A 12786-nucleotide genomic window follows, 5' to 3' on the forward strand; every position below is an offset into this window, starting at 1 on the left:
GAAAGCACCGGATATGTCATGCAATCCTTTCACGTCGTAGCCAGTCAAATAGGATACGTTCCGGCTGGAATATGGAGCATCGAACGTATGCCAGCCACAATAATTATCCATCTTACTTTCCATAAAGCTCAGACCAAGCATGAAGAGCGTTTTCGCCCCACAACTAGAAAGTATGATGGGGTATTCAGTACGAGGTATCGGCACCATATTCGTAGGCGGACCGAAGAAGAACTATACTGAAGGTCGGGCGAATGGAAGAGCTAGAACGCGAAATCCACGAACTATTCTAGACAATAATGTCAGTGAGTGAGTGAATGTCCAAAAGCAAAATGATCCTTCACGAGTCCATCGAACAGCGTTAGAGGAGTGCAACTCAGCACACTCAGTCCTTCTGGTGGGCTTCATTGGCCGAGTTGAGACGAGTGCCAAGTGACATAGGACGAGTACGAGGGACTGAGTTGCGATTGATCTTGACTAGTGAATCGGAGGAGATGGAGGAGGAAGTGGTGGTTGGTTGGTTGGTTGGCGCAGGTGGCGGGGGGAGGAAGAGGGCGCGAAGGGGGATGTGGGAGTGCAGGCAGTAGGTCACGTTGTGACAGAGTGGCTCGTGCCTCGCCTTGCGGGCGAGCGCTAGGTACATACCAGTGCTGCTACCTACTACCGCCCTAGGCAGGTACCTAGGCGGGTACTCAGGACTTGCACCCCGTACCAAGGCAGGGCTTGTAGGCCTCGACCGTGCCGTTAGGTGACCGAGGTCTGGGTACGAGGTACTTAGGCACAGTTAGGTACCCAGGTAACGAGGTTGGCTTGAGAGAGGTGTGCTGATCAACACCTCATTTTGCTGATCATATTTCGTTCGAGGATAATAGCACTCCACCCCCCCTCCAGCATCGTCGTCATCTTTCTCACCGGGCTACCATGGTAATTTCTTCTGAGACTCGGTAAGCGAGAGCCCTCGAGTCCTTGAACAAAGTTCCCTCTGCACCTTTTAGCTGCAGGTCCCGACCGAGGGGATGGGCCTCGACGCTTCCGCGCCTATCAAGGCCCATCGGATGCACCTGAGATTGGCCCGCCCTCACCCGTAATGAGTGTCTGTGTACTAGCCCGCTCCTCTGTCCTCGCGTGGCAGCTGAGCTTCAGCACCTTTAACTCCCCCCCAAGCCTCAAAACGGGCTGGGCCACTGTGACCTGTGGCCTGGAAGGCACCTGCAGGTGGCCAACCAAAGCTGCCGCCTTCTGTACTTTTCCCTCTTTTGCTGTTTTTCACGCTTTCTCCTTCACACCTGCGCCCTCCTCCACCAAACACTACTCACTCCCAAGTACCGCTACCAAACATCCGCTCCCTCGACTTCCCTTCTCACTCTCTCTACTGACCTTTGGAACCCGTCATTCCTTCTTGCGATCGTCCTTCCGTCCCAGCTCTTTCGTCTTATGCCCGGTACTTTTTCACTCTCAGCCAAAAGAGCTGCAGATCCATATCCACATCCTATACAAACGGGCCTTTGTCGCGTCGCAAATGAGACCTAATTCCCAACCTCGAGTCCACCGATTTGCCGAGCAGCTCAATTGCGCGTAATATCCCGTCACACAATACCCAGCCAACTGTCCTTTTCATTGTCGTCGTTGATGCCATGAATTCATTGCCTGTTGCTGGTACACGCAAACCTGAGCTTGGGGCAGCTTGCGCATGACCATGATCCTCGATATCCGACGTGGAATTCCTCGCTGATGCAATGGCTACCGCCATGGTCGCCTCCGAATCCTCCCTCAGCAGTCGTGTTTCCCTGATCTCCCTCGACCCGGCGGTCGCTAGTCACATCACCGGCACTACAAGGACTACCACCGTCCCTTCAGCGTCGCAATATGGTTCCAGTCCGAGGAAAAGCACAAAAACACCCGATACTGACGTCTCCCGCGGTCACAATAGAAATAATTCTGCTCCCAGTGTTTCAGACAAGAAGGGGCCGATGTCGCTGAGGCGTGTCAAGGATAGTACAGAGGTCTTGAGACAGCGCTCCACAAGATCATCTAAGAAGCCAAAACAGTCGCTTGAGAGTGTCCCCGACAATGTCCACGGTCGCAATTTCACCGTTGGCAATGTGGGAACCGGTGGCATTCTTTACCTGACGCCATCAACGCATCAAACAGGCATTGCATCTCCACACTCCGTTGTCTTACCAGCGCATTTACCATCGACCGCTCCAGCGGTGCTAAGTAATGGCGAGCAACGGCCTCCAGTGAACGAAAAGGTGCCAACCACCCGGTCGGTATCCTCGTCTCAATCTCAACAGACGACTTCTTCGAAACGGTCCATTAGACCCTCGCCGAGGTCCAAGGTCTTCACTAGTCACGGCCGGTCACAGTCCTTCTCTACCGTTGAAGAGCATCGCCAATCTTTGTTGGCCCCACAGTCGCGGACATTGAGGATTGTAATCAATCGTCCCGAGACCGCGAGACCAAAGACAGCCCAAGAATCCACCGAAGAACCGACTTTGGACTTCAGTCCGACTCTCGAAGTTCCTATTCCACATTATCGTATTGGTACTTTTCGCCTCAGTTCCAATGGGACCCCAATGCTGAGGGGATCGTCATTCACAAGGGTGTCTATCACTCCGTCAGATGCCACCCCTACTCAAGCAATCATGCAGGCAGAGGGCTTTTTTACGGCACCTCCACCTGCTAGCCTCAAAGCTTTGGCAAAACTCGAAGCGACAGAGACAAACGTCGAGGACGAGCCAACACCCACCACACCTCCCATGCCGCTGCTCTCCAAGGCCATGTCCATCACCACTTCCAGCTTGCCCAGCATCGTCCAACCACAAGTATTTGATCACTTGACCGAGATGTATGATGACCCCTCTGTTGTCCGCTATTGCCAGAACGTGAGGGAAATCACCGCGGCCACCCCTGCTCGGATCATTGCTCAAATCTCCTCGGACTCTTTCATGGACTATGAACTAGTCTCCGACTTTTTCCTCACATTTCGGTCCTATATGTCAACTTATCAAGTGCTTGATCTTTTGCTGGCAAGATTAAGGTGGGCCATTGGTCGCTTGGAAGACGACGGCAGAATTATTCGTGTACGCACATTTGCCGCCCTTCGCCATTGGGTTCTGAACTATTTCATGGATGACTTTTTTGTTGACCACCGCCTTCGGGTACGTTTCTGTAACGAGGTCAACAAACTGTATAATGATGTTAAGGCGAATCCAGAGAATGGGTTTAGCGACCTCAAACTCTTGCGCGACCTGAAGCGGTGCTGGAATGGCCGTTGCTCTTTATGCTGGGGGCCGGAGAACTTTGATCTGGACGGCGAACAGGAAGAAGACATTCAACCTGGAGGAATGGCTGAGATGGACCGTACACCAAGGCCACGATTCGGCGTTCAGGTTGCCCAAGAACAGTATGACCCCCCTCATACCGCAGTCCTTCGGGGGCCGCAACAAAGTTGGTTCGAAGCAGATACTGCTATCAGACCGAGCCATGATCGTCAGCCTTCGGCCAATTCTGGTCTCCTGAGCGACGGCAGCGTCCAAGCAACTTCTTGCTTCGTTCCCAAGCACCTTCTGCGCCCTGGTGGCAGTGGGGGTGAAAGCCAATCAAAAGCTCCTCATCCAGTCTCTGTTCAACTGAGGCGAAAGAATGCGCCTGCGAACTTGCACGTCGTCACTCAGCCCACACCAGCTCAAAAGGCCATCGGTCACAGGAGAGGAGCAAGCTCTATCGATAGCAACAGAGAGTCTACCCCTCGCAAACTACGACCTGAGCCTTCTGCCCAGATTGTGGAGGACGGAAGCATCATCCGCGGACTTCTTTACAGCCCAAGCACTCCTTTTGTCCAGATTGTGTCTTCCCACTCCACTCAGTCGCTGGACAGACACGAAATTGGCCCCTCCCGAGGAGGACCCAGGAGAGAGCATGGTACACAATCGGCGACTCCGCCTGTTGCGAGGAACATCTTTGGTTCTTTACGAAAAGTCCTCGGCAGTAAGCACGGTCATATTGACATGACTCTTCTCACGGTTTCTCAGTCCGCTCAAGAGGTACCGGTACGAGGCCAGACAGCACATTTGCCTCTCAATGTGTCAAAATCTCATGATGAGCTACGTAACAAACCGGGAGCGGTCATGCCTAGAAAGGGCGAAATGCGCATTGATCTCCTCTCGGCTGCGGCATGCCAAAATTACGAAACAAGATTTCCTTCGAAACATCGGATCAGTTACGCACCCTTCTTTGCCATCAACCGTCCTCTTCAGCCTGCTACATCTGCTGGAGACGAGCAGGAGCCACAGCGGATGCCAAGCCATGCCACTCGCCAAAGTGGTTCAATTTTGATAGTCGACGACACGGGCCCAGATTTTCCCTCGATGTCTGGCGCGCTTCCAGTACCGGAGAATGACTTCGATTATACGGAAGCCGCTCCGTTGCCAATGCTCAGCGTTCATGATTCTACAATGTTGGACGATCGAAAAACGAGTTTTGACGCGGTTGCGACGCAAAGGAGCTCAAACGTTCTTCCACATGATATGGATCTGCCACCAGCACAAGAGAGCAATGGCAGTTTGGAACGAATCACAACAGACCCAATCGAGCCGGATGACATATTCGAGGCCCAGGCTCAGAGCTCGGCTGCGATCGAAAGAGCACATTCTCCTACAACGGCCAGCTCTAGAACTGTACGGGAAGACATCAAGCCAGTCGATACTCCCATCGCTGCCGATCTGGTCGTCGAGCCTGAAGAAACTCCTGTCGCAGAAAACATGCAGGATGGAGATGTCAATCCTTATCAGTCGGATTCGGAGGTCAGATTGCCACCGCAGACTCTTAGACGAAGGCCAGGTGGAGACTTGCGTCGGGTTGAAAATGTGCAAGACTTGGATCATACATTTCATCATGCTTCGCTGGATACGGCCAGTGCAGTGTCTGAATCACCTCATGAGTCGTTACTTATCATGAAAACAGGCACTGTCCAACGTGTTCCTGCTGCGGAAGGCCCACCGCCCAACAAGCCTATTTCTCTCATCAATACACATTCGTCACAACACCTGCGGCCTTCTTTTGAGGCAGCTGTTGCCGGTTTCTCTGCCATTCCCGACGACGAAGATGGCGGACTCGAGGCAACCTTAATGAAACTTGAGGGCCGATACGAGAAGAGATCACCACCCATGGAACAGCATCCTCTGGATACTGTCACGAGGCGGCGATCACTTCCAGAGCTGAGTCGGATGTCTCAGCCAGAACCTGACAATTCCGTACAGGCATCCATTCATTCTGTGCACCCGCCAGTGCCGGCTCCTGCTCTATCCAGCAATGTTCGTACAACAGTTGATGAAGTCGCCTCGGAACACTCGGCTGACGAACCCCTTACCCCAGAGCCCCTGGTGGTGGAAATGAAGCCAACTTCCTCTCGTCGATCTTCCATCTATGGACTTCCAACGGAAAGTGTCGCCGATTCTGATGAGTCTTATGGATCTCTGCCATTGTTGAAACGCGATGCAGGCCATGAAAGCACAGCTGAACCTCTGCCTATTAAACCAGCCGCAGATTTGCCTATGATTGCGCCGGGTTATTTTCCGCAGGACCCCCCTCAGCTATTTCACCTACCCAAAGGACCTCCGCCAAGTGGAAACAAGCATAGAGTTAGCATTCCACGACCCGAAACCGCCAACGACAGTACGCGATCCTTCCTTCTAGATGAAGATGAGAACCTCTCGGACCTGTCTTCGGAGATCTCTGTGGATATCATCAATTATTCAGAGGTCGCGGGCCGCTCTATTTCGCCCATGCTTGCTGCCCCAGGAACAGCTATATCTGGACTGGAGATACCAGCACACCCATTGACCTATGCGTCAGTGGTGAATTTGCGTATCCCAACTCCACCAGAGCGAGCCTCTGATCCCATCCCACAGATCAAGACAGCGCAATTCAATATGCCTGCCCACCACAATCAGCCCGCGGTCAAACAGCAAGACCTATCATCTACTCAGCCGCTAGCACGTCTGCCAGCAGGCCCGGCGCATATGCCCTTTATTCTAGCTTGTGATTCGCAAGTCCTCGCCCAACAAATGACACTGGTAGAAAAGTCGGCGTTATCTGAGGTGGAGTGGTCGGATCTGGTCGAGATGCGGTGGGATAACAAGACAGCTGAAGTTTTGGATTGGGTTGAGTGCGTGTCGAGTGGCAACGTTCGAGGAATCGATCTCGTCAGCACGCGCTTCAACCTGGTTGTCAAGTGGACCTTGTCCGAAATTGTCTTGACACAGGACATTCATGAAAGAGCTCGAGTCATGACCAAATATATCCATGTTGCTGCACATGCTCGTCGATTGCACAACTACGCAACAATGCTGCAACTCACGCTTGCGCTCACCTCTACCGACTGTACGCGACTCGTGAAGACTTGGGACTTGGTGCCAAGCCCGGACAAGTCGCTATTGAAGAACATGGAGGCCCTCGCACAACCTTTACGCAATTTCCATGATCTTAGGATGGAAATGGAATCGTCCGATCTCAGCGGCGGCTGTATTCCGTTTCTAGGTTGGTGGTCTCTGTCACTTGTCGAGATGCACAGGCTAACTCTTATACAGGATTGTATATTCGGGACCTGACATATAATGCACAGAAGCCCTCCCACGTTGCAGGGGCTCACGGGACCGAGTCGTTGATCAACTTTGAGCGTTACCGGAGCACGGCTATTATTGTCAAAGGCCTTCTACGGCTAATTGATGCCAGTTCAAGGTACAACTTCGAACCGATGCAGGGAATAATTGAGCGGTGTCTCTGGCTGGCCGCTCTCAGTGACGATCGAATACGCAGCGCAAGCAAAACATTGGAAAACTAATCGATGGACATATTGGATATCAAGAGAAGCATAATGGCTGGGTCGGCTTTGGTCTGGATGAGCTGCCAGTCAGCCGGTGCAGGTTTATTACCACAATATCGATTTCCAGCATTTTAGCGACAGTCGTTGTCAGTGTCAAGCTAGCAGGCGTGCCTCTGTTTATTGAGTTGTCTGGACCTTTTTGCATTTGGGAAGTCGCTCGAGATATTGGATTGTTAGTCACCGAGCAGGATAGCTGGACTCTAGCAAGGTGTTGGAGGGAAGCCATGGGACAAGTAGAAAAGATGGGCGGATCAAGTCTGAAGCAATTCAGCAGTAGGTTGTGTATCACACGAATATAATTGGGGAACTCACGAGATGGATCGACTCGTATCGTGAGCGACTGGTATCACCGTATCTGGATATGGCCTAGATATTTATTTATCTACAGGAATGTTTGAAACGTCTGAGGTGACGGCGTCGTTTAGGTCTAAGCTAGGCGAGCGTCAGGCTTCCACTTCCTCCGCACCGCCAAGTGGCTGTCAACGAGTCAAACAGGAGGTGGAAGAGACTGTCGAGCTTAAGAACTCGAAACACTGACTTCATCTCCCCACAGACGGGATCAGGAGTTCACAACGCGCCTCCTATGCCTATCTATATTTATCAAGCAAGCTCTTCAACCAGTGGCCACACAGCAAGGTTCCCGTCGTCGCTAGCAGCTGCTAAGCTAGAAGGGCCATTCTTCCCTCTCGCCAGCGACTCAGAAAGGACCCTTCCCTGTGAGAGAATGCCATTCAGCCAGGCTATAACAGACGGTCGGACGCCGAGGTATCTATCTTATTGAAGCGCTGTCCGTCTTGTTATGGCGGCAAATACCATGGCCGGTGGCCGCCTCAAGGAGACACGCCGTCTCCCAATGGTCCCCTTCCGAATTTACTCGCTTTTCTGCATTGAACAGGTACATTTCTTGCACTGTCTACTGAGATCCTCTAACTCCGACCCGAGATTTTGGTCAATCACTAGTCTGGAGGACACAAAATACCGATCCTTCTCGGTTGGCTCTGACTCTATGTTGGCCGTCGATGGCATCATCTGGCTATACCGATGGCATCATTTTTGATATGCAACTACAACCCAATGAGGTGTCTGGAAACAACAGACGACTCCGCATCTCGTCGGAGAAGTCCCTCTTCATTCCAAAGAAATGGTAAGCAATGGGGGAGCATTCCGATGTTTCCATCGAGTACAAAGAGCATGAGCTGGCCAGGAGCTGGTTCAGAGGTTTGGGACCAAGCCTTGTTCCAACATCCAAGCTTCTCCAAGTTTCTTGGGAAACTATGGCGCAAAAGCTTTCTGTCTCAGATGACAAGGGACGTTCAAGCACCCCTGTGGTCTCAGAGGCGCGAGGGGCCACCACGATTCATGTCGTGCCTCGTGGTGAAGAGGTTGCAGATGACTCCTCACTCGAGAACGAGATCGTCGGCTACGATGCCGAGCGCATGAAAGCTCGCACTCTCTTGACCGAGGCTGAAGAGAGGAAACTTATGCGAAGAGTCGATTGGCATCTCATGCCATTGTGCAGTATCATGTTCTTACTCAAGAATATGGACTATCAGAACGTACCGGCTCCTTCCCCGTGCACTTCTGATCGTCAAATGCAGATACTGATCCAAAGCCCACAGGCGGCCAATGCTCGAATCATGAACAAGGGAACTCATCAAAACATCCTAACCCAACTACATATGAGCTCGAACGATTACAACTTCATCTCTACCATTTACTATGTGAGTGAGTCACGGCCAAGGCTCCGTCTGAATGCTCATCCGGCATAGATACCCTATATCATCTTCGAGGCCCCGAGCAACTTATTTATTAAAAAGATGCTTCCTTCTAGATGGCAGTCGCGGATTGTGGTAATTGATGGGTCACTCTCGCAGTCTCTCGCAGAATGTTGACTATGCCGCAGGTCTCTTGGGGTATTGCGATCGCCTGCCACGCTGCGGTTACCAGCAAGGGTGGACTCTATACTGCTCGCTTCTTCCTCGGAATGTGTGAAGCAGGCATGTTTCCTGGTGTATTACTGCAAATGGTTTACTGGTACCGACCCGACGAGATGTCGATCCGCCTACTCTACTTTTATGCCTTGGGAAACTTCTCCAATGTCATCAGTGGCGTGTTGGCGTATGCCTTCGACACAATCTCTGGGAGGGATGGGCTCTCTGGTTGGCAATGGTTAGTTTCAGCGAAGCCGCCTTTCAAGGGAAACAGAAAAGTCGACTTACGAACATTTCTGCTAGGCTATTCCTCGTCGAGGGAGTCATCACAATTGCGTTCGGCATCTTGCTGTTCTTCCTCTTGCCAGACTGTGAGGACTGAGAAACCCTCCATCAGGGATGCCGCCGGCTGACTAGTTGAATAGTCCCGAAACAAGCTAAATGGCTTAGTGACAAGGAGAAGGCATTCATCCAAGCACGTTTACCCGCAAACGCCCCGCGAGCAGAAGAACTAAATTTCAGCTTCCGCGAAATTGTCACCGCCTTGAAGGACAAGAGGATGTGGTTGTTTACGCTCGTCTGGGCAACGATGACTGTTGGCACGACGGGTCTGACGTTCTATCAGCCGACTGTCATTGCGAACTTGGGATTCACGTAAGTACCACCAAGCTTGTTGAAACGCCAGGGTACCTTCATCTATGATGCTCACTCTCCTTGCCCCACAGGTCAATTGCGAAAAGCCAGCTCCTGAATATACCTACCTCATTCCTCTCCATCATGATAATTGCTATCTCAGGCTACTTCGCGGACAGTGCGTGGTTGCCTCGCCCTATAATCCCGCTGGGGTTCCTCGTATCCATCTTAGCATGCTACAGCGTACTGTATACGTTTCCCAACAACGGTGGCGTCTATGCAGCGACCGTCCTGGCCAACTCCTTTGCGCAGAGCTGGTACCCATTGATGTGGCCGTGGCGGGTTCAAACCACCTCTCGTGCAACGGGGTCCGCGTTCGCCATTGGGTTTGTCAACAGCTATGGCCAGATTGGTGGAGCAATTGGGCCACAAATCTTCCAGTCCAAATACGCACCACACTACACTGTGTCATTTGCTATTGCTATGGCGGTCATCGGCGCCTGTATCCTGGTCACCAGCGTTACGTGGTGGATTACTAGGGAGACCGAACGGCAGACGAGGAGGATCAAGAAGTTGCGTATGAAAGCTGCCAAGAGGGGAGAGTCGGTGTTGGATGATGTGGATGCGAATGCCGATGTAAAGAGAAAGGAAGAGATGCGCGAAGCAGCTTAACCCAGCAGCTCATGGGGGCCAGCGTGGGACTCTTACCTAGAGATGTCGCTGGTAGTATACATAGTCGACGCCATAAAGCAATAGAGAAGAAAGATAGAGCAAAGCCCAATGCACGGCAGCCACCCCCTTGCAGAATCCGCATAGTGCCGAGGAGACTTATTGAAGTCTGGACTACCACTATTTCAATAGTGATATTATTAGGTGCAAGAACTCACATTTACAGAGGTCATGGTGGTCACTGATCACCTTCCATTTAATAGTAGGAAATTCTCTGCCGTGTCATTAAATCTGCTTAAGCCACACCTGGGCGCCAACAATGTGTACCCTTTTTCTTCGGGGCGCTGTCAAACCCCCCACTTCTCCGAGTAAGTCTGAGCCTAGCCCAATAGTAAACCCCCCAAACAAATTTGGTTCATAGATTAGAATGCCTGAAATTAAGCAGAAATGAGTGTCGACAGGGCGCATAGCTCAGGGGTAGAGCGCTCGCTTTGCATCGTTGAGAGGCAACCAAAACTCAAGCATATAGCATGCGAGAGGTCGTGGGTTCGAATCCCACTGTGTCCATTGTTTTTGTTTCTTTTGGGGTGGAAATTGATTTTTTGATTTCTCCTGTTGTGTTTCTTTTGCACTGCTGATAATTCCATTGAAAGGAGCCCCAGATCTGAGGCCGTCATAGCAGACGCTTGTGAAAGCAGCACCAACACCGCTCAGCTAGACTTCTATCACGTGTCACCATTCCCGGTCTGGCAGCATTCGCAGGCATAGGGCCAAAACTTTATTTTTATTTTTGTTTAGGCCTGCACTAATATTCGTCTCAACGGCTTGCATACCAACACATCACATCATTGACTGCTAGACGGTTCGTTTCTGGTCTTCAGTGCTAGCAGTCATGAACGGCACAAAGGTTGGCCCCTCCGTGGCCGATATGGCCATTATGTCGACCGAAGAGAGAATGGCAGGCATGGAACACTCAGAAGTCCGCTACTTTACGAGGTTGGTTCCGCCAGAAAAAAAGTGACAATGGCGTCAAGTAACCTAAGAACAGTTACGATCACCATGGAATCCACGAAGAGATGCTGGTACAGTTTCAAACCCGTTTGTGTTGGACTGCAAGCTGATCCGATCGCAGAAAGATGAAGTCCGAACTCGGTCGTACCGAGATGCCATCTACCAAAACCAGCACATCTTCAAAGACAAGGTCGTCCTCGATGTCGGCTGTGGCACAGGCATCCTCAGCATGTATGCGTAGTCCTTCCCCGCGATCGCAGAGAGAAGAGTTGACCCGGCCAGGTTTGCCGCAAGGGCGGGGGCGAGACACGTAATTGGCGTCGACATGTCCAGCATTATCAACAAGGCAAAACTCATTGTGGAGGCCAACGGGTTGTCGAAAAAGATCACGTTGCTGCAAGGCAAAATGGAAGAGGTGGAACTACCTGCTCAACATCTTAACAATGGCAAAGTCGACATCATAATATCCGAGTGGATGGGCTACTTTCTGCTGTACGAGAGCATGCTCGACACGGTTCTCTATGCCCGCGATAAGTATTTAGGACAAGGCGGCAAAATCTTCCCGGACAGGGCCACGATCTACATGGCGGGCATCGAAGACGGAGAGTACAAAGAGGACAAGATCGGATGTAAGTGCTGCAAAAGAGCTGATCGGGACGCAGGCTGACTTCCTTCACAGTCTGGGATAATGTCTATGGGTTTGATTTCACGCCCATGAAAGAGAGCGCTCTTAGTGAGCCTCTGGTCGACACGGTAGAGCTCAAAGCGCTGGTCACCGATCCATGCCCGGTCTTCACCATTGATCTCAACACGGTCAAACCTGCCCAGCTGGCGTTCTCAGAGCCGTTCCAGCTCCGGTGTCAAAGAAACGACTTCATCCACGCTCTCATTGCCTGGTTCGATATTGATTTCACGGCATGTCACAAGCCGATCAGGTTCTCGACCGGGCCGCACACCAAATACACGCACTGGAAACAGACCGTCTTCTATCTGCGACAGATCCTGACGGTCGAGGAGGGAGAAACCGTCCAGGGCTTCCTCTCCAATAAACCCAACAGCAAGAACAGACGAGATCTCGACATCAAGATCGACTATGAACTCGAAACAGCGGATCCCACTCGATCCGCACGCGGGACGTGCGAGTACCGGATGTAAGTCATCTTGTTCACTTGAACAGAAGCGGGTTACTGATCATTTGCAGGTGCTGATCCCAGGTAACGGCCGCCACGACATCCGTCCTTCGCATATTGTTCGGCTCGATCACGAGGCCTACGTCCTTCCTGCATAGCACCTTGGAGAGCCTATAGCATTGACCTGCGAAGGGGACGTTAACACATGGATGAGATACCTCGTTTACGATGAAAAAGGTGGCCGCGATGAATGCGCCGGAACGAACCCCAAGCTCCTCGTTATTTGTCTAAGATACCCCACGAGTTGATGCTGATTTTGATAAACGTAAACAAATCATAATGCACCTGGTCGTAGATGTGATGGCGACATCCAGCTGAGATCTTTGCATTGCATTTTGTGGTTGCGTTGATGAAGCTGACCCTGGAAGAGGGTCTTGATTACTTTCGTGGCCTTCGCCGGCTATCAGCGATCGAGGCATAACGAGTACCTCGGCACGCGGCTCCCCACGTTTCCTACTGCACCACCCCC

General features: G+C 51.7%; 3 protein-coding genes and 1 non-coding gene across 4 annotated transcripts; all 4 read left to right on the forward strand.

The window, feature by feature from the left end:
* Positions 1–1250: 1250 nt before the first annotated feature.
* On the forward strand, positions 1251–7309 carry PV07_09735 (uncharacterized protein). The gene is made up of 2 exons (XM_016397020.1): positions 1251–6537; positions 6588–7309. The coding sequence occupies exons 1-2, from the start codon at positions 1734–1736 to the stop codon at positions 6839–6841; spliced, it is 5058 nt and encodes a 1685-aa protein (XP_016244211.1). The 5' UTR covers positions 1251–1733; the 3' UTR covers positions 6842–7309.
* Positions 7310–8157: 848 nt separating this feature from the next.
* PV07_09736 (uncharacterized protein) lies at positions 8158–10119 on the forward strand (the record flags this gene model as incomplete). The annotated part of the gene is made up of 7 exons (XM_016397021.1): positions 8158–8439; positions 8503–8604; positions 8653–8733; positions 8787–9052; positions 9118–9185; positions 9240–9468; positions 9540–10119. 7 exons carry the CDS (start codon positions 8158–8160, stop codon positions 10117–10119), a joined length of 1608 nt encoding a protein of 535 aa, XP_016244212.1.
* Positions 10120–10576: 457 nt separating this feature from the next.
* PV07_09737 lies at positions 10577–10683 on the forward strand. The gene has a single exon. It is a non-coding gene; the product is annotated as a tRNA-Ala (tRNA).
* Positions 10684–11008: 325 nt separating this feature from the next.
* PV07_09738 (uncharacterized protein) lies at positions 11009–12335 on the forward strand (the record flags this gene model as incomplete). Its single annotated transcript, XM_016397022.1, has 6 exons — positions 11009–11112; positions 11165–11198; positions 11249–11358; positions 11410–11756; positions 11807–12278; positions 12329–12335. The coding sequence occupies 6 exons, from the start codon at positions 11009–11011 to the stop codon at positions 12333–12335; spliced, it is 1074 nt and encodes a 357-aa protein (XP_016244213.1).
* Positions 12336–12786: the final 451 nt, after the last annotated feature.

Source organism: Cladophialophora immunda (genome assembly GCF_000835495.1).
Source record: "Cladophialophora immunda strain CBS 83496 unplaced genomic scaffold supercont1.6, whole genome shotgun sequence".
Classification (NCBI taxonomy): domain Eukaryota; kingdom Fungi; phylum Ascomycota; class Eurotiomycetes; order Chaetothyriales; family Herpotrichiellaceae; genus Cladophialophora; species Cladophialophora immunda.

Coding starts and splice junctions, on each gene's coding strand:
- PV07_09735 (XM_016397020.1), top strand. CDS start 1,734: ATGGCTACCGCCATGGTCGCCTCCGAATCCTCCCTCAGCAGTCGTGTT. Junction 6,538..6,587: donor CGGCTGTATTCCGTTTCTAG/GTTGGTGGTCTC, acceptor ACTCTTATACAG/GATTGTATATTCGGGACCTG.